This window comes from Mesitornis unicolor, unplaced genomic scaffold (assembly GCF_000695765.1).
Source record: "Mesitornis unicolor isolate BGI_N332 unplaced genomic scaffold, ASM69576v1 scaffold42113, whole genome shotgun sequence".
Lineage (NCBI taxonomy): Eukaryota > Metazoa > Chordata > Aves > Mesitornithiformes > Mesitornithidae > Mesitornis > Mesitornis unicolor.
Genome location: NW_010176155.1, coordinates 1 through 24963, shown reverse-complemented (window position 1 = coordinate 24963; position 24963 = coordinate 1). Strand labels below are relative to the sequence as shown.

Genomic DNA, 24963 nt, shown 5'->3' with positions numbered 1-24963 from the left:
AATTTAATGTACACAGAGTAGCAATTGATACCTGTGGTGTGCTTTGAGCTTTAACCGACAAAAAAAGCTATATATAGGAAAGGAAAAGGCCCTAAGTAATGTATCCTATGGATACAAGAAAATGTAATTTTGGAAAGGACTGTTATACCTTATATGTGATAAAGTAATGGCTGAACTCCAAAACTTAAAAACATCAGAAAGAAATTAATGTTGCCAAGGAATAAAATGATATCTAATTTATATATGAAGGACAACATATGAATACTAGTACACAGTTCATGCAACTCCTATGAGTTCCTTATAGCTGACGTTTCTAAAGAGTGCTTACTTTGGATCACAATTTCTATTTCCAACAATACTGCAGAGAGAAATCTGAGCTTCATATTTGTTATACTGACAAGTAATGAGAGTGAAAACAGCTGGGTATCAAAGTGTATCCTTTTGTTTCAGTTTTGATTTTGCTATCACTACAATGACTATTAATTTTTATTTAGTAAGTACTAGAAATTTGAAGGATAATATACTCTCAAAATCTATTCTGAAATACTCAAAAGAGTTCTGTAGATTTCATTCATACTTGATGGACTGTTCTTTTGCTTCTCATTTCTCTGATTAGGTAAGGAGAAACATACTTTTTACCAAGTTTTTCTTCAATCCTAACTTTCCAGTCCTCAATTCTTTCACGAACGAGTGCTTTTAAGGGTGCGATATATACTGCCTGCAAAAGCAAAGTCACAAAACCAGAAGTAAACAAGAAACCTTCATTAAAGTGTACATAAAAGGAAAAAATTATTTAATACTTGTAAGATTTGAACATATTCATTATCTATCAAATGATTAAGGCCTGAGATCCTTAAACGACCTACAACACGTTTATAGTTAAAACAGATTTAACACTTGAAAACACTGTTTTATTTTCTGAGCCATTAGCAAGTGAATAAATTAAGAAAAAGAAAGACCAATTTCTTGAAGTATTTATCACACCATTTAATATCAAAACTCACTTCTAAGTGAGTATAATGAATGCCATTTTTGCCAGGACTATAAAATCTGCAAACTAAGATTATAGAACGGAAATAAGAAGAAGTTCCAACAAGCAATATCTTAGCTGATTTCTAGTTATGTTGTTAAACTATTAATACATTACCAATTAAATACAAAAAAAGATTCTAAGCAAAATGTCACAATATTTTCCTCAAAGAAGTTTGCTGTGCAGCGTAGAGCAGTCTGACATGTAGAAACAATAACTATTTACAGATCTATACTTCAATATTCTGAAGCTCTTGAATGTGAAGAAACTGCTACATGAAGAATTCACATACATTCTTGAAAATGTACAGCCAGGTTTTCAGTTTCATTAATACCTAAAAGACATATTATTTTGAGAATTGGCTATTTTATTAGTATATTGATAAGCTGCAAATGTATGAGTGTCCTGTTTACCTCGCTTGGGCTAACAAATTACATGTTGATATTGAAATTTCAAAGATGAGTAAGGGATTTACGTACATGATTTCTGTTAATTTCAAGGGTTATTTTTGGTTAAATGCTGCAGTCAGATATAAATATCTTTTTCAAAGACTTTAAAGCTGAAGTGTGGTTAACTAAGACAAGATGGCTAAGTCAAGATACAGAGATATATTCACTTTGAAAACAAAACTCCAAATGCCAAGTTGTTCAGATTTTAGACAATTTAAGAAAAAAAACCACAGGGACAAGTTGTAGCAGAAAAATTGGCTTGTAGTAAGTTATTTGTTTAAATAAGAGATAGACTAAGCTAGTTGTATTCACATGGAAGGGAATTACTAGCTATAAAACAGTACTACTGCCAGTAGAAGGAGACTAAAGCAGGAAATGCTGGTAAGTAGAGAAAAGGAAATCCTGCATGCCTGTATGTCATGTTCTTAGATTTAACTGTAGTTGTAGACTGATTAATATATAAAGTTGAAATAAAAGCATAATGTACATAATGCAGTACCATTTTGTATCCAGACAGGTATAAATCGGAGAAAGCAAAATTCAGTTTGCCATAGTCTTTTTCTAGGCTTCTGTATTGCTGAAAACATGCCTACATAAAACGATCCTAGTAAACCTATTTTACAAACCTTTGATGTGGGATATTTGTTAAAAACTCTAAAGATGGCTAATTCAGCTGCAACAGTTTTTCCAGAACCCGTAGGTGCTCCGAGAAGAACATTACAGTCTGTGTGATAAAGTGTATGAAATATCTGGGTCTGGATAGGGTTGAAGTGTGTGAATTTGTACAGGACTTCATATTCCCGATGTCCCAAGGCTGTGATAGGCAATGGCTGAAGATCTAGAAGCTCTAAAAACACAAAATAATTGTAAATGCATGACAAGAGATGCCATGACATAACATAGTTTATTATGAAGATAAAGAGATTAATCAACACTTTAGTGGAAAACAACTTACATTGGCAATTCTTTTACTTAGTATCTCATATCTATCTTAGTATCTCATATCAGGGTCCACATTTGGGTCACTGTTAAATTTGATGAGAAATAATGAAAAGTTGATTTTATAGCTCTGAAGTATTTCTGGAAAGTGCTGTTGTTAGTATTCTGATAGCTACAAACCAGCCATTTGCATAAATTAATCTTTTTCTTAAAGCTGTTTCCTTTTTACCCAGTTATAGTAAGTTCTAAACTCATTCTATCAGATTCTATGCATGTCCAGCTTCTCATGATAACAGAATGTGGAGTCAGAGGACAGCATAATTCATAGAAGGAAGGATTCTTTGGAGTTTTTAAGTTGATGGCATAATACAGATCAGACGAGTGCAACTAAATATTGCATCTAATCCTTTAAACATGTAATTAAAGACATAATTTCAATAAATAAGCAAACAGCCTTTCAATATATGACTCTCAATATATCTTGAGGGCATCTGCTATCCAAACAATTAGAGACTGTGGTATTTGGAAGATGATATATATAACCAGATTGGATTTGGAATCCTACCAAATTAAGGAGACTGCAGTGATTCTGTGATGCAGATGCTGGCTTTGAAGTTTGGTTTGGGTTTTTTTTCTTTTTTTTTTTTTGTGGCTAGAGGTCTCATTGTCTTTTCAGGGTGCTTCACATTAAGGTATGATATGGGAGTCATAAAATCTACTGAGGCAATGATGCCTAATATTCTTCACATGCTTTTCACCGATACCTTATGGCTGTTTTATAATTTCCACTGAAACTGTGATTTCTTGGGCTCTGTTGAGGAGAAATAAGTTTTTTTTGCCTAGAAGGGCCTCTACGTACTTCATTGTTGAGTGGGAACCAGATGGGAATAGAAATCAATTACCATAAATCCTAGAGGCTCCATAACTGGTGATGTGTAAATATCTTTCTGTTTCTTCTGAATAGTAGTCAGTGATCAGTCAATTAGATAAAAAGGTTACACATGCTTTTCCAGACAGCGTAGGTACAGCATAACAATAGCTAAACACTTCACAAACACATGTGAATTTATGCATGCCAAAAGACAACACCGTATGAGAACTGAGTATCTCTAACGCACTCACTTCGCAGACTGCTAGATGAGCCAAATGTAATTACAGTGGAAAGGTTTTACACTGACATCAGGCACAATGAATGTATAAGGCAATTTATGTATTCAGAAAAAAAAGAAGCAAAACACAAACATATGCTCCTGTGCCAAGGGTTAAAAAAGGAGGGGGAGGGGAAAGCCATGACTTGAGCAGCAGTGCTGAGTTGAAATGCGATGTTAAGTACTGTAACAATGCTTGCTATGATGAACTTATTTTAGTGAAAATAGTGAAATGTTTTGTATTCTCAAAATTTTAAATGTTTGCTTTTTCTATGCTGAATGCCACTTATAAGACAACCGTCCACTAAGATTATTTTGAACCAGTCCAGAAGAACTGTACTGCTTACAAGCACTAAGATAACACATACTGCAACATCGATATTAGCTTAGTTTTATACGACAGTTTCAATTTTCCTATGGTTTATAAAGAACCTGGAGTGACTAAAAGGCTAGTATTATGTTGAGATGAAATGAGCTGCTCTTTGCTCAAGAATGTGAAATTATAGAGAGCTTTTAAGTTAGTGAAGAAATGGTCTCAATAATACAAATACATCACGAAGTGAAATTCCATATACTTTTCTGTGGTGCAGCAGAACTTAAAACTTTTGCTGCAATATTACAAGGAAAATCAATATAAGCAAGATGAATTAAAACAAAACTTGTTTAAGCAAACTTGAAGTTACCTGTGTGGGGTGGATGTCTCTCTGGAAGAATCAAATGTTGAAAATTGATGATACATACAGCCTCTGCTCCTAACCATCTATCGGACACAGCTCGAATGTAATATTGAGAAGGAAGAGGTTCAAAAATTGGGATTGTGAACACCAGCAGTTGAGGTTCTTTAGTAATGACCTAATACAAATGTGTAGAGAATAATTACTGCACAGACAAATCAATAACTTGAAAAATCATAGTTTGCCTCACTTCCGTATGCACTACCAACAGAAAGCAATAAAGTATGTGTGCAACTCCATGTGCAAAATGTTCATATCTTTATAAAATATTACACCACTGGGAATGGATTTTGTAACCATAGGCTTCAAAGATAAGGCCGGCTCTTAATCTTTTTCTTTAACAGACAAAACCATTATAGTCTTTCTTTTTTTACCTGGAAATAGCTGTCCCACCAAAGGAGGAGAAAAAGGGATTATCTGAGGTTAGAAAACATCTTTGTGGAAGTCCAAGCTTATTATGTACATCTGAAACTGAAAGCTGTTCTACTGATCTGAAAATCTGCTCAGGTCAAAATAATGTTTGACCTAAAAAATCTGTATCTCACTAACTATATTTTTGTCTTGCTATGAGATTTTGAATAAAAACATTACCTGTTTCTTTTGAATAATGAAGTACTCTGAATGATAAATATGATCATTAGTAGGGTCTTCTACCCAAATCCACCAGGGCTCTCCAACAGTACCATGTACCTTTAAGAGTAGAAAATATAACATTGTTATAGTTGTAAGGAAGTTCTCTAGATGCTGGGTATATCAGATATATTTATAAATGACGCAGACTTACAAAGCAGTACAGAATTATAGAAACCTGAGGTAAAAGCAATATAACATTTCTAATTAGATCAGTCTGCTTAAAGATTATGTTCCAATAAGAGTTTGTTTAAGGTACGTATAATATAAGTGGACATGATACAAATGCAACTGAAGCTAGTGGCTCAGCTGTTTTTAAATAGACTGAACTCCCAGGATATCCTCTAGGCTCCTAAAAAAGGACTTCTTTTTCTGTACTTCTGTCTTCAGAGTCTGTGTAGAGGATTGTCTTTTGCCATCCACTGCTCAGTTTTCCATCAAAAACATTCTTGCAGGAAAAACTGGACATTGAATTGTGACATTCCTCTCTCCTCTCTTCCCCTCTCCTCTAGAAAGATACAGTAAGTGCATTCAGAAGGCTGTAGATCTGGTCACTGCTACAGGTGAAGTGAGAAGAACATAAAAGGAGCTGTCTCTTGATGATTCCTGTGCCATCTGGCAATATTTTATTCCATCCTAGATTTTTGTTGGCTTTGTTGTGACAAGGTACAGAAGCAGTATGAAGATGATAAAAAAGCTGGAATTATTCCTAAACATTAGTTAACAGGTAAAACCACAAAGTACATAGTTGCTTCTAATGACAATTTTAACACTACAGGAATCTGGTATTGATTCACACAGCACATTATTTTCAACATAATTTATTATTGTGTATGTACTGGCTTTTGAAGACAAAAATACGTAGTAAGAATAGAACTATGGTGCTTTTAACAAAGTTGCACAACAGTTAAGTAGATGGACAGTAAAGACACTGTCATTCATTTTCCTTATATTTGAATTTCACTAGCAGCTTCACTAAGAACCAGAGCAGTGAAAGCGTATACACACAGGACGCTGCAGGTGAGATTTTGAAAAATTACAGTGAGACTATTACTTCATCAGGCATTAGGAGAATTTAAGAGAGGAAAGAAGAAATAAGGGAGGTGATAAAGTTAAAAGCTCAGAAATGTTATTATCAACTGTTCCAGCATCTTAGGTTTGGACAGTCCTGTGACAAAGCTGCATAAGAAATAAGGGTGATGAGGGAACAGGAACACAACACACTCTTCTGTAACGATTCTCAAAAACACCGAGGAGCTGTTGAGAACTGCCACATACCTGTAATTTGGTCCACCATTGCCCTAAACCTGCACATCTGATATATGACTCAGCTAATTAACACTAGTTGCATTATTCTGTATTTCTGCTGGACTCCTCCTGGCTGCAGTAAGGTTTACTTGCTCTGTCTGGGGATGTCCCTTGCTTCCAACAATGCAATGAGAATTTTCCAGTGGGACATTGATCACAGGCTTTTGCTGAACTTAAAGGCTCCCAGCACTGAAAGCTGCAGCCATTAAAGATCAAGATGATGTCATATCTCATGACTACCAAAACATATCTTCCTCTTGCAAAGGCAAGTGCAAAATCTGTGATGAGATCATTCTAGAATTAAGTATCCAGGTAAAGAAACAGTCTTAAAACCATGAAATGTTAGCCAAGCGAGGTATTTCAGTTAAGTATGGTATTTAGATTTTTAATATTCTGATTTTATTTGACTATTCCCATTCTGTGAATGGAATTTTTTGGCAGTTAGTTTTGGTATCAATTACAGCTATACCTATAAGTTTCTATAGTGGCCTTCTTAGGCATCAGCTTGCTAAAATACTGTGTGATGACACGGAAGCAATTTCAGAGTGTCAATGGTTGAATTTAAAAGACAGTTATTAATTTTTAGAGACTATTAATATTTAACAGATCTGTTTATTTACTATGATGGAAGTTTCATTTACTGAAGAAACAAAAAATCAACAGCTACATTAAAAAAAATTACAAAAAAAGTTTTTCAAGCTTTGATGACTAGCAGTATGCAAATTCACATAAAAAGAACACCATAAGTTGAATTGATAAAACAAGCATCCAAAGCAACCATTAGGAAAACTGTGTCAAAGGGTCAGAGCAGAAAATAGAATTTTGACAGGGTTTTGCTATAACTTCAGAAGTTCAAAATCAAAATAAGAGAATGTAATTCTGTGAGGACCCCTTTTCAATTTGCAAAAATATAGAAGAGCCAAGATTTTGTAAAATATCTAAAAACTTTCTATATTTCGATCTCTCATCTCCCATTCATAAGCTAACTTGGTGAAACTTCAGAAGTTTCCCTTTAAAGCAGGGAAAATGAATTCTAAAATAATCTAAATGTTTGTGGAAGAAAACTCTAATTTACATGTGATTAAGGTAAATTTGTAATACAATATATTTTAAAATTATTTTTTTAATAAAAGAGCTGATACTTAATATCCACCTTTCAGCATTATTTATCTTAAGCTTAAATCTCCTAAGCATTAAAAAACCCACGCTTGCTCATTGAGGTAGCTTTGCCTTCTTTCTGTAGAAAGTTGCAAAAGTACCAGTAACAATACAATGCCCCCATGTGGACATTTGTATTTCATTTAGATTTATTTTAAATCTATTTCTAATGAACAGATTCTGAATCAAAGAGTGTGGGCATATCTAAATGTGCAACTAGCACAACTCCTTTCATATAAATTGCACTATAAAATATAGACTAATATAATCCTAAATGCATCTCAGTTTTTTTGTTTAGACAAGTCCCAATAGAAAAAAAATACGCACTGATGTGGATGTACATTTGTAAAGCCATAAAGAGCAGCATAACTTGGCATACATGAACTGTATTTCAAGGCTCTGTTTTCTGCGTATGATATTCATTCATAGTTGAGAGAGCCATCTGTGACTCCCTTTTTCTTGCTTCTCCTTTTTGGGCATATAACTCAAATCTGTGTGTGCCTACTATTTATATTCAATATAAGCACTTGCTTCAACATGTTACAAACAGCGCAATGCTGTAACAATTAATGGAAATCAAAAGATGATCTTTGACTGCTGCCTTCTACAAAAGTCTTAAGGGTCATTCCATTCCTATTATCAAATCTGCTTTTCAGCTAAAATAAGTGTTTTTTTCATATCCAAACAGCTATGGACTTCCTGTGATCATCTCCTTTACTGAAGCTAAATTAATGCATCCTGCTCTCCCACCCCCTCTGTTGTGTCTTACCTGATCGTTCCACGTGAAGTCAGGAGCAATGTTCAGCCGAACTCGGAGCACTGTGCGGGTAATTGGCTGAATCGTGGCTTCCATTATGATGGACGGGATTTGATGGACACATTGTTTTACCTTTAACCCAATTTTCACATGATGCAGCATATGACCTGCCAAGAAAACATTAGGTGTAACAAATTTGCATTTCCAGAAAAAATAATACAACTCCAACTTTCAAATGGGCTTTTACAGAGAAGTATTACTGCTTGCTTGTTTTGCTCGTAGGTACGTAAATGTCTGACTCTCTTGACCTGGCATGTCTGAATATTTTGTAATACTTAACCTGAATTAGCAATTTAGAGCCTAGAAAAATCAGTATTAACCCCCCCGTTGGCTATAACTAAGGGGTTAAAATAACTATTAAGAATTCACACTGAAAACATATTATGTAAAGCTAGTTCCCTTTCCTTTACTGACTTTTTGACCAGGCTCTTACCAAGCCATATAGTTCTTTTTAAAGGCATGAATACTAACCTTTTATTTAATGAAGGGCAAGCATTTGAACTTCTACAATTCCTGTGTAGTGATTCAAAGCAGACAGAACGTTTTTTGCAAAACTGAACAAAGGTAGTTAATAGCTTAAAATGCATGCAACTAGTAAACAACTCCCAGCAGCTCAGACTTTTCAGGATACACCAGCGTGTAACTGAGACAAAGGAAAAACTAAATGTTGCAATGGTTTTTATTTTCTGTCTCAGTCATGGTAACTGAGACAATAAAGTGATTATAATAATTCAAAAATTTCCTAAAAGAGCCATTTCTCTTGCTGTTCATTTTAAATATAAAACAAAGTACTTAGCAGTAATTTTTTTTTCCTGAAAAATATTGCAGCTTCTAGCTTATTTAAGGAAAGAAGGTTGATTTATCAGATTTTCACTAAAATTGCTTATATAATTCTGTGGAGGATATTTTAAATTTATATCGTAATGGTCATAAGTACTCAAAAGCTACCTCACAAATGCTATCAGTATTTTCTGATATCTTTATGTGGTTCCTGTGGACACTCGCCCATAAAAAAAAAAGAAAAAAAAAGAGAGAGAAGTTATCCTATTATTTGCATGATGTGCAAAGTGAAAAGGTGATTTTCTTGCTATTGCATGAAATGTAGGCATATAACATCTTGTGATTGCTAACTTTCATATTGATTCTGACTTTCCCTGTTCTGTTTTTCTTACTTAACAAACTGGAAGATTTTTACCTCACACAGATGCTTATACTCTGAAGTAATAAATGGTGATCTTGCTTAAGAAGCAAATCCCTAATGCAAAAGTTTTAACACGTATTTAATCAGTTTAATTTGCAGTTGGTAAAATAAGTGCACTTCCAGCTAGTGGATTATTAAAACCCAAAACAATTTTATTGCTACAATTTGGTGATGTGCACAGTATTATAGCATACTTGCATAGTGATTAGCTTTTGCAATTAGAGGTAAAGCTTCAGAAATACTGTTAAATAAAGGTAAGTGCCAAATATTCAAAGATATGACTCAATAAGCTTATGTAAGCAAGGACACTTTCTCAAGCCAAAAATCATCTCTATCACGATGTGCAAGGTGAACTTCTGTGTTTCTTGAGGTTTTATACACTTATCTGCTGGGGGATAATAAGGCTCCTCTCCCAACTTCTGTAAAATATTATAAAACTCTACCTCTCCTCCCCCTCCTTTTAAAAAAAAAATAGTCACATTATGAGAAACTGTCAAGGGCACTTAAGAAATATTAAAACCTTCCTAACAAAAACCAACTCTTCGAGAAAATAAGTATGTTTAACAAAAGAAGAATAAGGTTTTTTTTATTCCACAATGATTACTATCCATATTCTGAAAAAATAGGACCTTTTGTCTCAGATAACACCATGAGTTCCTGGCTTTGTGAAACTCCATGGTTACACTGCAATAGCGCATAGACTGGTGCTGACCAATTTGTGGTCCTCTGGAATTCAGGATCTGTTCACCCAACATGTTCCTCATTCACTGGGAGAGCTGGCACCCATCTGATGCTTTTATCTCTCCCTGGGCCATGTTAGCCAGCTACCTCCCATCTTTTTTATGCTGTCAGGTCACAATAACATTTAAAAGGGAAGAAATGCTAAGACTGAAACTAGTCCTATGAAGTCAGAGAACAAGGCAGCACAGGGAAGCTGTGCTTTTTCTCATTTTGACATGGCTTTGAATTCAAATAAAAATAAGGTGGCTGCCAGGCTAGCACAACTTGGTGTCAGAAAGGGAGGCAAGACAGGAAGAACCATGCCAAGTCAACCGTACTTCAGAGAGAGATGCACAGATTAACTTGCTTTGATTTATAAGGCTGAAGAACACGAAATACAGTCAGCAATGACCTATTTTCACAGACAAATCCCAAGTGTCATCTACTTTCAAACTAAGTTAATATAAAGCAAAACTAGACATTTTATAGGTATATATTGATACATTTCCATCTGGTCAATACTAGTTCCACTACACTGAAAGAAGCAAAACTGGATTTGTATTTTAATCGAAAATTTCTTGCTTCTCCAAGGGCAGCTATGGGTAGAAAGATGTGTAAAAAGAGAAAATAAAAAAACCCACTAATACAATTAGTGGAAAAAGATATCAACTATTAAAAAGACTGCAAAAATAGACAACAAATTAACAAATCTGAAAAAGTGGTGTAACGCTTCTGAATAGAAAAGCACAAAAATGCTAGTATTTAAAATAAAAAGTTATATTTTTAATACATTTTAAATTATATTATAATTCACAGTTAAACTAAGCTTTTAAAATTTTCTCATAGTCCTCTGGCTTAACTTGTTTAATAAAAACATAGCCTCTAATTCTGTAAACTTGTCCATATTTATTCAACTTTTTCCAACCTAAATTAACCATGTACCAAAGCTCTTAAGTTAGGAATATAGTTCTCTTGTCAAATGAGAGAAATATCAAGTCAGAGGGCGTAACTTCCAAAATGCAGCAACTACGAATTGTTTTTTTATTAGAAAATTACTTTTTTTTAAAATAGCAGTTTGTTTCTCAACAATCTGGCAATAACAGGTGCAAAGAAAGCCCAAATAAGAAAAAAAATCACTAAGATAGGAAAGAGAAATACATTACAAGAAATTTTTTTTTCAGCTTCAACCAGCTGGTGGACAGCTTATGCATAACAGTTTATACATACATACTAGAAACTGTCATTATGTCTATCAGTAGGCTTGTGTCAAATCCTTTAAAAAATTCCATTAAGGTTTTGCTGCAATGACACTAGTGACAATGAATTCTCCATGTTCAACGAAAATTAATGCAGTGTTCCAGAAGCAGGCCATCTACTGATAATATATCAGGGCATAATAATCTGCTTTCATTTTTTTCATGTTAATAGTATTTAAATTTAAAAAAGACAGTATTTTGCCAACTGGCAAAAATAAACAGATGCATTTTATAGTAGTGTATTATGTAATGTCAGGAAGAAGGGAAGCATAGGTCAACATAAATATATCAACATGCATCTCCATTCCATGTGTTCTGAGGTTGGCAGGACATGGGCTAGCCTTACCCCCAAAGATGTGCCATATTACAAACTGTGGAGACTGAATAAACCTTCTTTATTGGACAGTCCATAATACTATACTAATGTGCTTACATGGCTTCCAGACTAGGGTGGGTATATTAATAAATGGCTCAGATTTAGTTCTAACTTGCCCATTGATTACTAAGAATTTAAGCAGATCAGCATTGCTGATTTCTCACCTATTTCATCTTTTCTCATATCCTTCATCTTGTCCACAGTGAGATTCTTCTCTTCCAACTTTGAGAGGACTGATGGTGGTAACACTGAGAACTGTCTCAAAGGGCTGACCCAGCCCCACAGCCGCTTGTCAATGACTTTGCTGAGATTCAGTAGTCGATATGTCATTGCAGGCCAACGTTTCCTAAGGGCAATCTCAAAAAGAGCTCGAACAATACGAGCTGCATTCTGGAGAGTGAAAAGAAAAGCAAAAATGTTGTAATTCTTACAAGTATTCTTTGTAAAATGAAAAGGAACCCATAGACTCATCTTTGGCAAATCATAACAACAGATTTTTCTTTTCAAACTTATTTCAAACATTTTTGAAAACTTTATTTTTCCCATCACTGTCCAGTGGCAGACCTACCTCATGATTGCCTACAGAAATTATGAAAAGAACCATGTGCAACTAATTAAAGTTGCAGTGGCAGGTCTGCCATAGAATTTTGATCATGGTTATGATGACATTAGGGAGTTCTAAATTTATTGTGTCTTTGCAATCACTTCTGAAATAAATTCACTTATCATACTTACTATATTCCTCCTTCTCCCTCCATATAATATACACCTGCAAACTCAGTTTATATAGAAATTCAAATTTTAATTTTTAACTTCAGTTGTGCTTCCATAATAGCACCTCATTTCACACTGCATTTCACAACATTTGCACAGTTTAACACCAGTGACTTTTTTTTAACATGTTACTATCTTCTGAGACTACTGTATAACCAAACTGTATAAATCTGCTTTGAACTTGGAAATTTAATTATTAACATAAACTCAAATGAGGTCAGTTTTATCCTGAAAATGTAAGTTCTGATATTCCTTTCATAAAATCATCAATCTGTATTATGGAGTTGTTTACTTTTTGTGTGAGGTTTTTAAAAAATTTTTGGGCCTACTGGTACTATGCCTGGATTAGCAATTCTGTTCTTGATTCACTGAATAGAATACAATCATTCTCTACTGGCTCTGTGGTACCAACAGGAATAAAAACCAGAAAATTATTTGGTCATGATAGGAAGCATAAGTTACTAAAGAAGCACATTTCTTTTACTTTGAAAGGATGAATGATTTTCTTAAAAGTCACTATCCAATTAAAAAAAATGTACAATTTATAGCACAGGTTTCACATGTACAGTTTATGAAGATCTGAGAAGATGACCATGTTGCATCATTAAAAATGCTGTAATTGAGACACACAAATAAATGCAATTGTCTTGAACACAAAGATCAAATGAATCGTACTGAAAATGATCTTGCTGCACAAGTATCACAATTTTTATATGTGTGTAACCATTTCAGAAGTTTCTCATTTTTACCCATACGTGCTACGAAATGTAAACACTTCTGAAGGAGGCAAGGTTAGTATGAAAATCTTGCTGAAGAATGTATATAGTTTTGAATATTTAACTCTCATCTTTAGCAACAACTACATGCAATTTTACAATCAGTTCTTTCCAAAACAGTTGTAAGGATGAGACAAAAATGGTTCAGTGTAACACGTTACTGACTGTTAAAAAAAAAATCTATTTCAAAAAACCTCATCTATTTTATACATTCATTATTGTTGCACATCTGGGATTGTCACTTTGAGTTCTTCAGGGTTGAGAATTCTAAAACTTCAAGAAACACCTCTTTCTTTCTAAGAAGAAACACCTCTTTCTCTTTTTGGGTGAGTGTACAGTTCTGTGTCACAGACTTGCAGTTTTCGTATTATTGTGTGTAGTAACTAAACATGCTGTAGAACTACCAACCATTCAGGTGTCAAATTAAGTCAAACAAACAAACACAGAGACCGGTATGTAAATTTACACAACTACATCTAGCAATAAAATTGTAATACCACATCTTTATTGTGTAAACCAAGGTATGTAAATAAAACACAAATTATGTTTTGTGGAACAAAATATAAAAATGTATACTAAACATAAAAATAAATTGCAATAGTTTTGCAGATTTAGAAGTAAACCCAGTAAGTCAAGAATATTTCTGTGCAACCACAGTTAGAACTACTAAACATAATAAGACTTCAGGCGGAATATGAACAAAAAGGACATTCATAATTAACAAAAAATGAATTAGTCTCTCCCAGGTAGGTTTTTGCAGATCTTTTCTACTTAAATATTAAACCACACATGGGCACACACAAAAGGCTCTGATTTTCAAATCAGTTTGCATAAAAATATACAAAAAAGTTTGCAAATCAAGGCCTACATACATAATTGTAAACATTTAGGAGAATGAAAACAGCAGAAGACAGCTGTAAAAAGTACTGTTTTTACCTGCGCAACATATGCAGAATCTGAAATGAGGGAGAAGCTGTCCATCTCCCCTCTGCTAATATATGTTTGAAGGAGGATATTTATTTTTCCATAATTGTTTTCCACACCTCCTGGAGCAGGAAGTTCACAGAAATCATTCAGTAAGGTATCCAGCTCTTCTATTTCTTCTTCTCTTACCTAAAACACAATTATACATTATGAAGAGGCCGGAGCAATTTGATAAAAATTTTTACACTGAAATCAAATTTTCCTTATATCAGAGTTACATTATTTTTAAATGGAGTCTCTAGTTTTAAGGAAAAAAAGGAAGAAAAAAAGCAGCAAACACACATCTTCCACAATGTAACTAATAGACCATAATTGAAACTATCTTAATAGTGACACAATTACATTTTATTATTCATCACCATCTATTAAGGTTGCCATTGACATACAAAAATTTGATATGCCACAAAAATTGAATCTTCTGACCCTGCCATTCTTCATCTGATGAGATTTCATTTTTTATTTGACCAGAGTAAAACCTCTGTCCATCTGGATTAGGGGAATCTTGAATTAACATTAAACGTACTCATTACAGTTACATAGTTTGCGTGTGGCATAATACATTTTTAACTCAAAACTGTGAAGTACTATGATTCATGATATTAAAATTTTCACTGTTAATAAGATTAAGTCTTAACATGAGTAAAGAAATATTCATATCTATGGTTTGAATAATGCATAACATTTCACATTCTAACTGATGACCCTTGCATGGCAAAACCAGCATAAATCTACATATTCTTTGATTTACTGATAGTCTGTTAGTGTAAAACTTATTTAAAGAGGGTAAATGTTTGGTCCCTGCAGGGAACCAGCCGAAAGTAATTTTCATTGGGACCTGACTACCTGACATACAAAAGACCCTAAGACAATTGGGTTAAAATGCCCAACTATCCAGCCACTGGTCCTACAGGAAAGAAAAAGATGAAGGACACAACCATCACAAGATTACTCCAGTGTCAAGGGAATATTATGCTCTGCTTATAACACGATTTTTGGTAATTTTTTCTGTTCTTGCATAGCACAGTACGGGTCAAATCCAGATCTGTACTTTAGCTACTGGCGAGTCATTTCAAAATACAGAATTCTTAAAGGCATTATGAAGACATAATTCCTATTAACAAAAGTCACAATTTTTACCACACAGAGGTGTAAATCTTGAGTTATTGTTGTAAAAATCAATTACTAGTTTCAGCATTCGAAGCTGCACAGCAATCGAATCACAAAAATGTGGGAATGATGTTGCACTGATCCCATACCATACAAATCTGAGAAAGCGAACTAGAAAAACTATGCTTTAGTCAAGAAGCATCACTACTAACTTTACTACAAATATAGAAACATATCACACCATATTTTCCATATGTTTTCTTTTTAAATATTCAATAACGCTAAATTTAGACCCAGTAGAGCAATCACTATCATAAAAAACCCTTCTAGCTTGGAAAATGTTGCATGCATCACTGTGAAACCTCAATGCTTATTATCTTCTATAATAGAAGAGATTACAGCAAAATAGAATTTCTCCATTAGTTAAAGAGATGGTAATACTCAGACAATGTGTGCAAATATGTAAATATGTAGACAGTGAGGGATTCACACTGCCAGTTCACAGCGTCAGGTGATTGAGACCCAACTCTGATCTGAAAGTTGTATAATTGTGGTAAAATGGCAATGAGCCCAGGCTAATAAACCCTGCGAAGTCTGGCTCACACCTCTATGAGATGGAAGTTGATGTTGGCTTGCAACTTATTGTCTTGTGTCCTACCCACACAGGAGGCAAAAAGGGAGGTTGGAATCGAAGTGAGTATGATAGTACAGTAATCTTCTAGCCTGCACAACAGAATCTGTTACAACTTTCTAGATTTCAAATCTGAAATTAATTTATCAGAATATATCATTCTGCTAATCTATTATGTTCCATGCACAAAGTATATCACAGAGTTAACTTCATTGAGTTCTGTCTCATTTCTGATAAAGTAAATTGTTCAGGGAGACATTTAATAATGGTTTAAAGTTCAAACAGAAAAACTGTATCATCCTTGGGTGCACCATTCCAACGGACACTCATTTTCACCTGTTAATAACTGAGGAGTTGAAATGTTCTTAAAAGCATTTAAAAGGAATTCTCAAAGATAGTTATTAAACATGCACTATAGTTCAAGCTGAACTACACATAAATTTGAGTGAGAGCTTATATAGTTCTTGCAATTATGCATACTTAGAAAACATTTTATTATGGTGCTTACTACTCGACAAAACTTGATTCTGTAGACACTATTTATGGAGTACTACAGAAATATCTAGTTATAAAACATTCTTTGAATGAAAGGATACAATTTTACCTTTATCTGTTCGAATTCTTCAGCTTTTGATACTATAGCAAGAATATCGCCTTCTGTTTTATGAGCATCAAACAATTCATTGAAAGTCTATTAAAAAGAAAATGAATTAACACTGAAAATAAAAATATACATGCACCACAAAAGAAAGAAACATTAACCAAAATTTTTAAAGGCATATAAGGTTAAAATGTAAGTAAGTTATTGGAACACCAGAGTGATGCCATTTAAACAGGAACAACTTCCAGAATGACTTGTCAGTACTTTCAGAAAAACAGTCCCTTGAAACTTGAGCACCCCAAAATCAAGAGATAGCCAACTTATGGCCATTTAAAAAAAATCTAGAACATATCTGAGTGAATAGATCTGTTACACTAATTATAAGTAAATAATATAATTATAAGCAAGTATATGACAGTAAACATTTAAAAACTATTAATGCCATCTTCAGCTTTTTTTCAAGAAAAAGACTTATTTCCTACAAAAGAAAGGTTTTAAGATGAATGTGTACATCAAATCCAGTACTACAAAGTTTTACACAAATGCAATTTCCTTACAACACAATCTGATTCCAGTGCCAAAAGTTGTTTAAGGTTGGCAACCTGACAGCATTTTCATGTAGAAAAACGCTTCTGTTATCAGACTCTGTGCTTGAGTGTGCTACCATGTACCAATAGTTGCACACACTGTTGATATAGAAGTGTTTTTTTTATAATCTACCTAAAAGAAGGCAGAAACTACAGAAATTTCAAATCTTGCTTCATACGAAGTTGCTTTATTTTTCCTTTCTATTTCCTCTCTCCCTATTTTGGTAAATATGATTTGAAAATATATTGAAACAAATCAGCTACATATTCTGTAATATCTTACGACTATTTTAGGTACAGGTTCAAAAAGAAGGAAAAAAACCCAGAAATAGAACATCATATTTTACCTCTATAGTATTGTATTTAATATAGTAGTGGCTGGCAGTTCTGCCTAAATCTGTTGAGGAAAAGAAGCCGGTTCGTTCTTCAAAGCGAATCATGCGGGCTTTGTCCAGTTTTCTGCCAACTTCAATTACCAATTGTTCTCTGTGCTTTTCTAGACCTGGATCCATCTAGACACAAACCACACACATTTATTTTTATAAAGGAAAAAAAGAAGTGTTAAATAAATAATGTTATTGAGATAATCCAGTCACACAAAGCCAGAAATCAAATAAAAGGAAGGTACAGTCAAAATGTTCTTGAAATCTCACTAATAACAGTTACATTGGCATTATTGACCAAAACCTGTCTGTACAAGACAAAATAAGCAGAACAATATTGCTTTTACAATGCTTCAAACCTGTCAATACAATGTAGACTAATATTACTTATGAAACAGCAGCATGATTATGAAATAAATTTACACTGAAGTTTTGGAAAGAAAGTTTAATTATAACATTCTTCCTGAAATTATCATTACTGTATCACTTCACAAAAGCATGCCATCTTATGGAATCTCATATTTATGAAAATAGCTGAAGATATACCTGGCCTGGGTATCTGACATGAGGATGGCTTTAATTGTATCCCAAATAGAATAAGCTTCAAATTGGATGGCTGACATGTTTATTTGCAAAAAAACTCTAATGTCCCAAAACGTTGGGTATGTCAGCTGGGATATTCTAATTATTTAGTTAGTGATGTACTGTGTAAACATTCACATTAAAAGCAAATAAGGAGCTTGCTGTGCCCAACACCACTTGTACTCATACCAAAGTTCAGGAACTTGGACATTTTGTCCAAGTAATAATATACATTACCTCATTAGTACATACAAGGCTTAGTGGCACCATCTGAGTGGCACCGCTGTATAACTGTGTGTTTCCACATTATGCACCTGGGATATCCAGATTGACAGGGATGGGTAAAAAGGGATTCATAGTAATGTTAACCTTCTGGTATATGTGCACCTGAGACACGGCTCAAAATACACAAGCAACGATTATTCACCAAATTTGAAAAGACTGGAACTCTGTTCTAGTCCACAGGCAGCATTCTTATTTCACGTCTTGTAGAGTTCACATTTCCTACAGAGAAAATCACAAGACTGCAAAAACGAACAGACTTCAAGAACTGCTGTGCCTTGGTTTGCTCTAGTTTTCCCTGGGCCAGGATTCAGTTTCATCTTTGAGCTGAAGTGCTTTATCTTGTGTTCAGTGAAGCTGCAGATGAACACAGCCATCTCCACAAAGCAGCTGCAAGTCTACTGCCTAATATTCCCCATCTTTCCCAGTTACTCTGAAGCTGTTTCTCCTTAGTTATGGCTTGCCTTAGTTTCAAGTCAAAAGCTAAGATGACAAAGGTCTAGAGTGCTTTTCTCAATAGTAAGTCATGCATCAAGGTCGGATTTCAGAGCAGAGGTGGAAAAAAAAAGTGATCAGGATGCCAGATGTTTAACATTTCTTAAAACTAAAAAGAGGTGAAAAAACCTAAAAAAATATCAAAACACTTCCCTACTCCTCTGGCATTCCAAACTACCTGTCAATCTTTTGCCTTACATATAAAAAAGCTAAAGCTGTAACAGTAGACTAGTATTTTTTACATATAGAAATGTAACATATAGAAATGTATAACTTTAAAGGAAAGGTCATCAACTTAAAAACAATATTCCAGTCTAGAGAACCCATGGTTAGCAACTTTCTAGTTAAGTTGCTTTATTAGAAATTTCACACAGTAAATGATCCAGCCTAGAACATCTTTAAGCCATAATCTTAAAAATGAACCTTGGCATGTCCACAGCAAGAAACTGAGCAGATCTGGAGTAGACATATGGAAATTTAAGAAGGCATGATAAAGCATATTATTATTCTCATTGTTTTCTCTAGCTAACTGACAGAAATGTTGATGACATGCTCCTCTAACTTTTACAAATGATCTAAACATAAACATACAGCTAATGGGGATAAAAAAAACTTAACTACGCTTAACTATGAGAACACCAAAGAGTGGAACCAAAAAGAGGAGAAAACAGAAAAAGGGGCTACCTTCAAAGAAAAAAAAAAAACCAACCACCAACCACCTATCCTTTGGAACTCTAAAAGAATGCAAAAATGCCTCTAATTCATACCACAGGCTTCACTAATATGACACTTAATTTGCTTCTCTTTTTCATTCTCCTCTTTGCTGCTTCTTGCTGCTCATAAATTTCGGCCATTTTCCTGACTCATCAAAAGTCCTTTTTGGCACTTCTGGCAAAACAACTTGAAATGTCACAACTGAAAGCAGTGGCCCTGGAGTAGCTTACTCTTGGGCATAGCCCAGAAATGGGCTAGGTGCGAACAGTAATATCCCGGAGGTAATAGGTGGGGTGCAGAACGTGTTGGCACCTGGCAGGTGCATGCTTGCCCTGGTCTCCCTATGCAGTACAACACACTCCTTTTGTGTGGACAGGCTGCACCTTTTGTGCCCTAAAGTAATTACTGGATGCAGTGAGCGCCTGTGGAAAGGAAAAGGAGAACAAGTTTGCATCTTCTCAGCCCCACCGAACTGCTGGGAAGACTGTGACCTGGGATGGTTATGCAGATATATGGATTCTGAAGGGGTAACACTGGCTGCCAGGCAAAACAAAGAGAGAAATTGGCAGGCTGCAACGTTACTAAGAAAAAATAAGATACCAGTCATGAAAATTGGATACCTAAAACCAGAACAGAAGGAATAAAATGGCTTAAGTGAGCAAATCTGTGGTTATGCCTGCATCTGACACTATACCATCCGTATGAAGTTTAAACCTGGTTTGTTTAGAAAATAAAGGGACTGGCACTGGGTTTGCTCCTATATGAATAGATAACACTTCAAATTGATATAATTTGTTACTGCCTTAACACAAAAATAGGCATGTCTATTATTAGCACATCAAATCAGATGGGGTAGAAAGGAGGTTAGTGGCAGAAAAAGACAAATGCTGGCAATCTCTACTTCCTCAGCAGCTGAATAAAAACACAAAAGTAAGGGGAGAGGGAGCAACTCTGGTTCATTATTTTCAAAATTTATAAAAAATATTCTGTTAGTGTTTTATTACCTTTTTTTCACCAGTTATTACCACCACAGTTGCATTTCTTTTAATCTAGAATTTGTTAATAACACCAGTCGAAAATACCCAATCCAAAAAGAAAAAAAAAGTATTTAAAGGAATGGGACAACTTCCTTCTCACTAGCAAAGCAATCTTTGCTTTTCATTTATCTAATACTTTGTGATTTGTGTTATAGAGTGTTCTATTAACATTTGGTAATGTACTGTAAGGCTTTTTGTAGAAAACAGATTTGAGATGAACAGAGGTCTGAAGGTGTCTGCAGAAGCTTGCTTAAACAATAGCCTACCTACTTCCACTGCAGCTTCCACTATCAGACACAAAAGCTATCAAAAAATATCTTCTGACATATATCTCTACATGTTATAATGACCGAAACAACAGCTGAAACAACATGAAAAATGAAGTCACAAAACAGATTCAGGACATGTGAAATAAACTGCAGTCATCATATACTTGTGAGAGTTTCACCTGCATTAGGCTCAATTACCTATGTCCAAACTAAGTTAAGCTGCTCTGAAAAAAAGTATAAATATTTAGAAAATCTGTTAAACTGTTAAACTTCCTAAAATTACAGATAATGGAGAAAAACTTGAAAAAAACCCTTATACAACTGTAACTCTGATTTATATCACTGCAAGGAACTCTTCTAAATAAACAGAAAAAAAATCAAAATGATTGAGCAAAGAAGTCTTATAATTACTAAAATCACAAGAAAGAAAAAAAATATTTTATAATTTATAAGATTTCATGGGATGAAACATTCTAAAACAAAAGCTGACGGGCGAGGGAGAAAGCAAGCACGCTTTATTTTATCATTTACATCTAGCCTACAATACTGAAATACTGACAATAAGCAGTATTACAGTAACTGTCTGATAAGAATGAATTTTGTCCCCTGGAGCATAACTCGGCCAGTTAAAATGTGTATTTAAGTGAATAGAAGGGGCCTCTTAATTTAGTGTTAAAAATACTCCACTATAGAAAATATCTTCATTTTTCTAAGCACTTTAAAAGAATTGCTGATGTCAGGTAAGTAGAAATAGCAAATATTTATCCTCACATCAGGGAAGGATTAGAGAACCAGAACAGGTTACAGATTTTTTTTAAAATGCACTTTATACCTGATAAGCTTTGTGACTGATGCCATACACTAATGGATTTGCTCTCATCCGTACATAAAGGTAAGTGTAACTTATCCACTTTACTGCTTCTTCCACATTAGTAACTGTTCCAAGAGCGATCTGGAAATAGGAAAAGAGACAAAATTCAATGTATAAGTTCTAGCCGATCATAAGTATTTGGCTGAAAACATACGGAATTCAGAGTTTAAGCACTAGGTTAAAGTAAGTATCAGTATGTTTCTAACTGAAATTATTTCAAAATAATCATAGGACAATAACTTGAACCATTTACACATCATCATCTTATGAACATCTAATAACATGGTATGTTCTGTGACATAGTACTATAGATACAGTGACCCACATGATTTATCCTACACCATGTATGATTTTTACAATTAAAAGACGATACTGAGCAAGCTTGTTATAAAAAAAGACAAACCAACATAATTCTTTAGAGAATATGCTCAGGGTAATGTAAAGCAAAGTACCTTAAAAAAAAGGTACATTTAAAAGATTAAATTTTCATACCAATGTAAAAGCACTTTCTGCTTCAAGTCCTAATCAAAATTACCTTTTTCTTCAGCATGCCCTCATATTTGGCAATCTGTTTATACACAGTTTTTAACAAATAGTTTTCTCCTTTTGTATCTGGCAAGTCAAACATACAGGTACCTGCTACATTTTTGTTATATCAAAATAGAACAAAATTGCACAGGTAATATACACATAGTTATTTATTTTTCAAGGTCAAATCAGGTATATCAAACCAGGTTTTCTTTGCTAGGTTACTTTTTTTGCTAATTCAATTGTTTTATCACCTAATTATTTGTCACACACATTTTTACTTGATAACATCAGCTCTATTTTGTATTGGTTACACTCACGAGAAGTATTTCACTGCTTATTCCATTTAACCTGATTTTACCAGGAGAATTTTATATTTCCTGCATGTCCCCTGAACAAGTATTTTTTGGTTGCTGTTGGTTGTTTAAAGCAAGCAAAAATCCTTCTTACTGAATTCTTGTGATCCATTACTATTTTTTTAAAGTTATTTTGTTTCATTGGTGTTCGGATTTCATATAAATGTTCCACATAACTAGGTAAAAAAAACCCCCAAAACTCCCTATACAACTGTAGATGACTTCATATCCATTTTCAGACCTAAGCATCTAGACCTTAATAATAATAATATAGATATTATTTTTGAAATAACATAAATAACTAGTCAAAAACATTAATGCAAGCCAAATCTGCCCTGAGTTAAAATAACTTAAATCCGGCAAAGCCTTGTGGATATCAATGACTAATAGCATGGAGTAACCCCAAGGTTTGTCTCACACGTTTTTCAAGTGATATTTCGCTCTTCATCAGCATAAGCAGATCAAGGGAAGCCCCATTGTGTTGTTTTTCGAAGTATATCGCTACTTAATGCACTGAAGTAGCTACAGAAGCATTCAGACTGCTGCAGGGAAAACATCTAATAGAGCTCACAGGTTATTATTACTTGATTTGCTACCCAGGTTAATTTCACGATTTGGTTTCTTTCCACGATTCAAATACCTTTCAGTACACAACTTGAAATAGCTTAGCAACATAGCCCACTAGTAACATTTTTCCCCAAACAACCACTTTCACAATCATGAAAATGTACAATTCTCATTACCAATGACAGTGAAGTCTGACAATTAAAAGAAAAAACATCCAACACATTTTTTGCCTCATTCATACTTACAAATTAATTATTTTCATAAGTTAAAAGTAAAAGTCAGGGGGAAAAAAGTGATTATGAAATACAGTTTGGTTTCAGATATGGTACCAAAATTTAATACTGTGCTTTCCTTCCTTCCCCAACTTTACTGAATATTCATGGGATAATATGAAGAGACCAAGAAAAAAAAAGGCAACTTCTAAATATTTGCTGCCATCTAGTGTTCACGTAAAGTTCTTACAGATTATTTGAAAATTCATACCTTTGTTAAAACAATATGAATGACAGAAGTTATCTTCTACAAAGGAGTTCTCTTTATATTACAAACAATGAATGAACGAAGAGTAATTAAGAAATAAATTATATACAAAGTTAGGGGAGGACCTCTGTTAAGACCTAAGATATGTATTTATAAAATCAATAAATAGATAAGGTGATACTTCATTAAAACAAAAAAGTTCTGAATTTCCATCATTTCCTCAACTATATATTAGGTATTTAGTTATAGATAGAATAATCAGTGATTAGGAATTTTACTATGTTGACATTGTACTGTTTGATTGCACCAGTCATCACAACATGCTTTTTTAAAAAACTGTTCAAAGACAAATGATTGTGCTGCACTTACAAAATGAAAACTTAAGTACTATATTATCAAATCCGCTGTTTTTAAATAACAGAAATAGTCATCACAATTTTTCAACTAATTGTTCAATGGCTGATGTCATAATCACCGAGTGATATGCTTAGTAGTCTGCATTTTCATTATTTTTTTTTTTACAAATGCTATCCTACAGACTTTATCAAGTTGAACAGTATTTCAGAGGAGTTTTTGATTTTCAAAAAAGTATAAACACATATAAGCAGCATGGCTTTTTGGGGATGGTGTTTGAAAACGGATTTTTTTCTCCTTGATTTTTCTATACAGATTAGAAAAGAGCATAAAAAGATTACTGATAATATATACTGTATGTATTATACAGCATATTATGTTACATATTATTTATTATATATTGTATTTTTACATAAGAATTTTAAATAGTATTTTCATTATTTTGTTGCATTTAAATCTATCATTTTATTTAGTAATATTCTTTAATAAAATTATTTTAATTATTTTAATATTGAAATTTTTATTGTGTTCGTCTAATTGAGTCAGATTACATGGATGAAAAATTTCTATATATGAATCAAGTATTTGTTGTTAAGTTAAGAGAGCAAGGAAACTTTCTAACAACCTAATAAGCAATTTTCTATTTTCTTTGGAAAGTAGTGTATTTTGAATTACCATTTCAGCATCTGAAGTGATTATGGTCTTATTCCTGTATGGCTTTTGAAATAATTTCTTAATGCTAGTAGAATTTTCCCAAGTGGGACAGAACCACATGTGACCAAATGTGAGCAAATGACCTATTAGAGAGCAGCGTAGGGG

The 24963-nt window shown here is 33.8% G+C and overlaps 1 protein-coding gene across 1 annotated transcript in view; it reads right to left on the bottom strand.

Annotated features, from left to right (window-relative positions):
* LOC104533717 (activating signal cointegrator 1 complex subunit 3) overlaps nucleotides 1-22427 on the bottom strand; it is a gene marked incomplete at both ends in the record, with an annotated part of 70788 nt that extends 48361 nt beyond the window's left edge. The window contains 11 exons of the mRNA XM_010181666.1: nucleotides 633-718; nucleotides 2106-2326; nucleotides 4250-4418; nucleotides 4892-4990; nucleotides 8166-8320; nucleotides 11931-12156; nucleotides 14253-14429; nucleotides 16643-16729; nucleotides 17574-17738; nucleotides 21821-21940; nucleotides 22395-22427. Of these exons, the coding sequence (XP_010179968.1) occupies nucleotides 633-718; nucleotides 2106-2326; nucleotides 4250-4418; nucleotides 4892-4990; nucleotides 8166-8320; nucleotides 11931-12156; nucleotides 14253-14429; nucleotides 16643-16729; nucleotides 17574-17738; nucleotides 21821-21940; nucleotides 22395-22427 (1538 nt within the window). The remainder of the gene's footprint in view (nucleotides 1-632; nucleotides 719-2105; nucleotides 2327-4249; nucleotides 4419-4891; nucleotides 4991-8165; nucleotides 8321-11930; nucleotides 12157-14252; nucleotides 14430-16642; nucleotides 16730-17573; nucleotides 17739-21820; nucleotides 21941-22394) is intronic.
* Between the last annotated feature and the right edge of the window lie 2536 nt (nucleotides 22428-24963).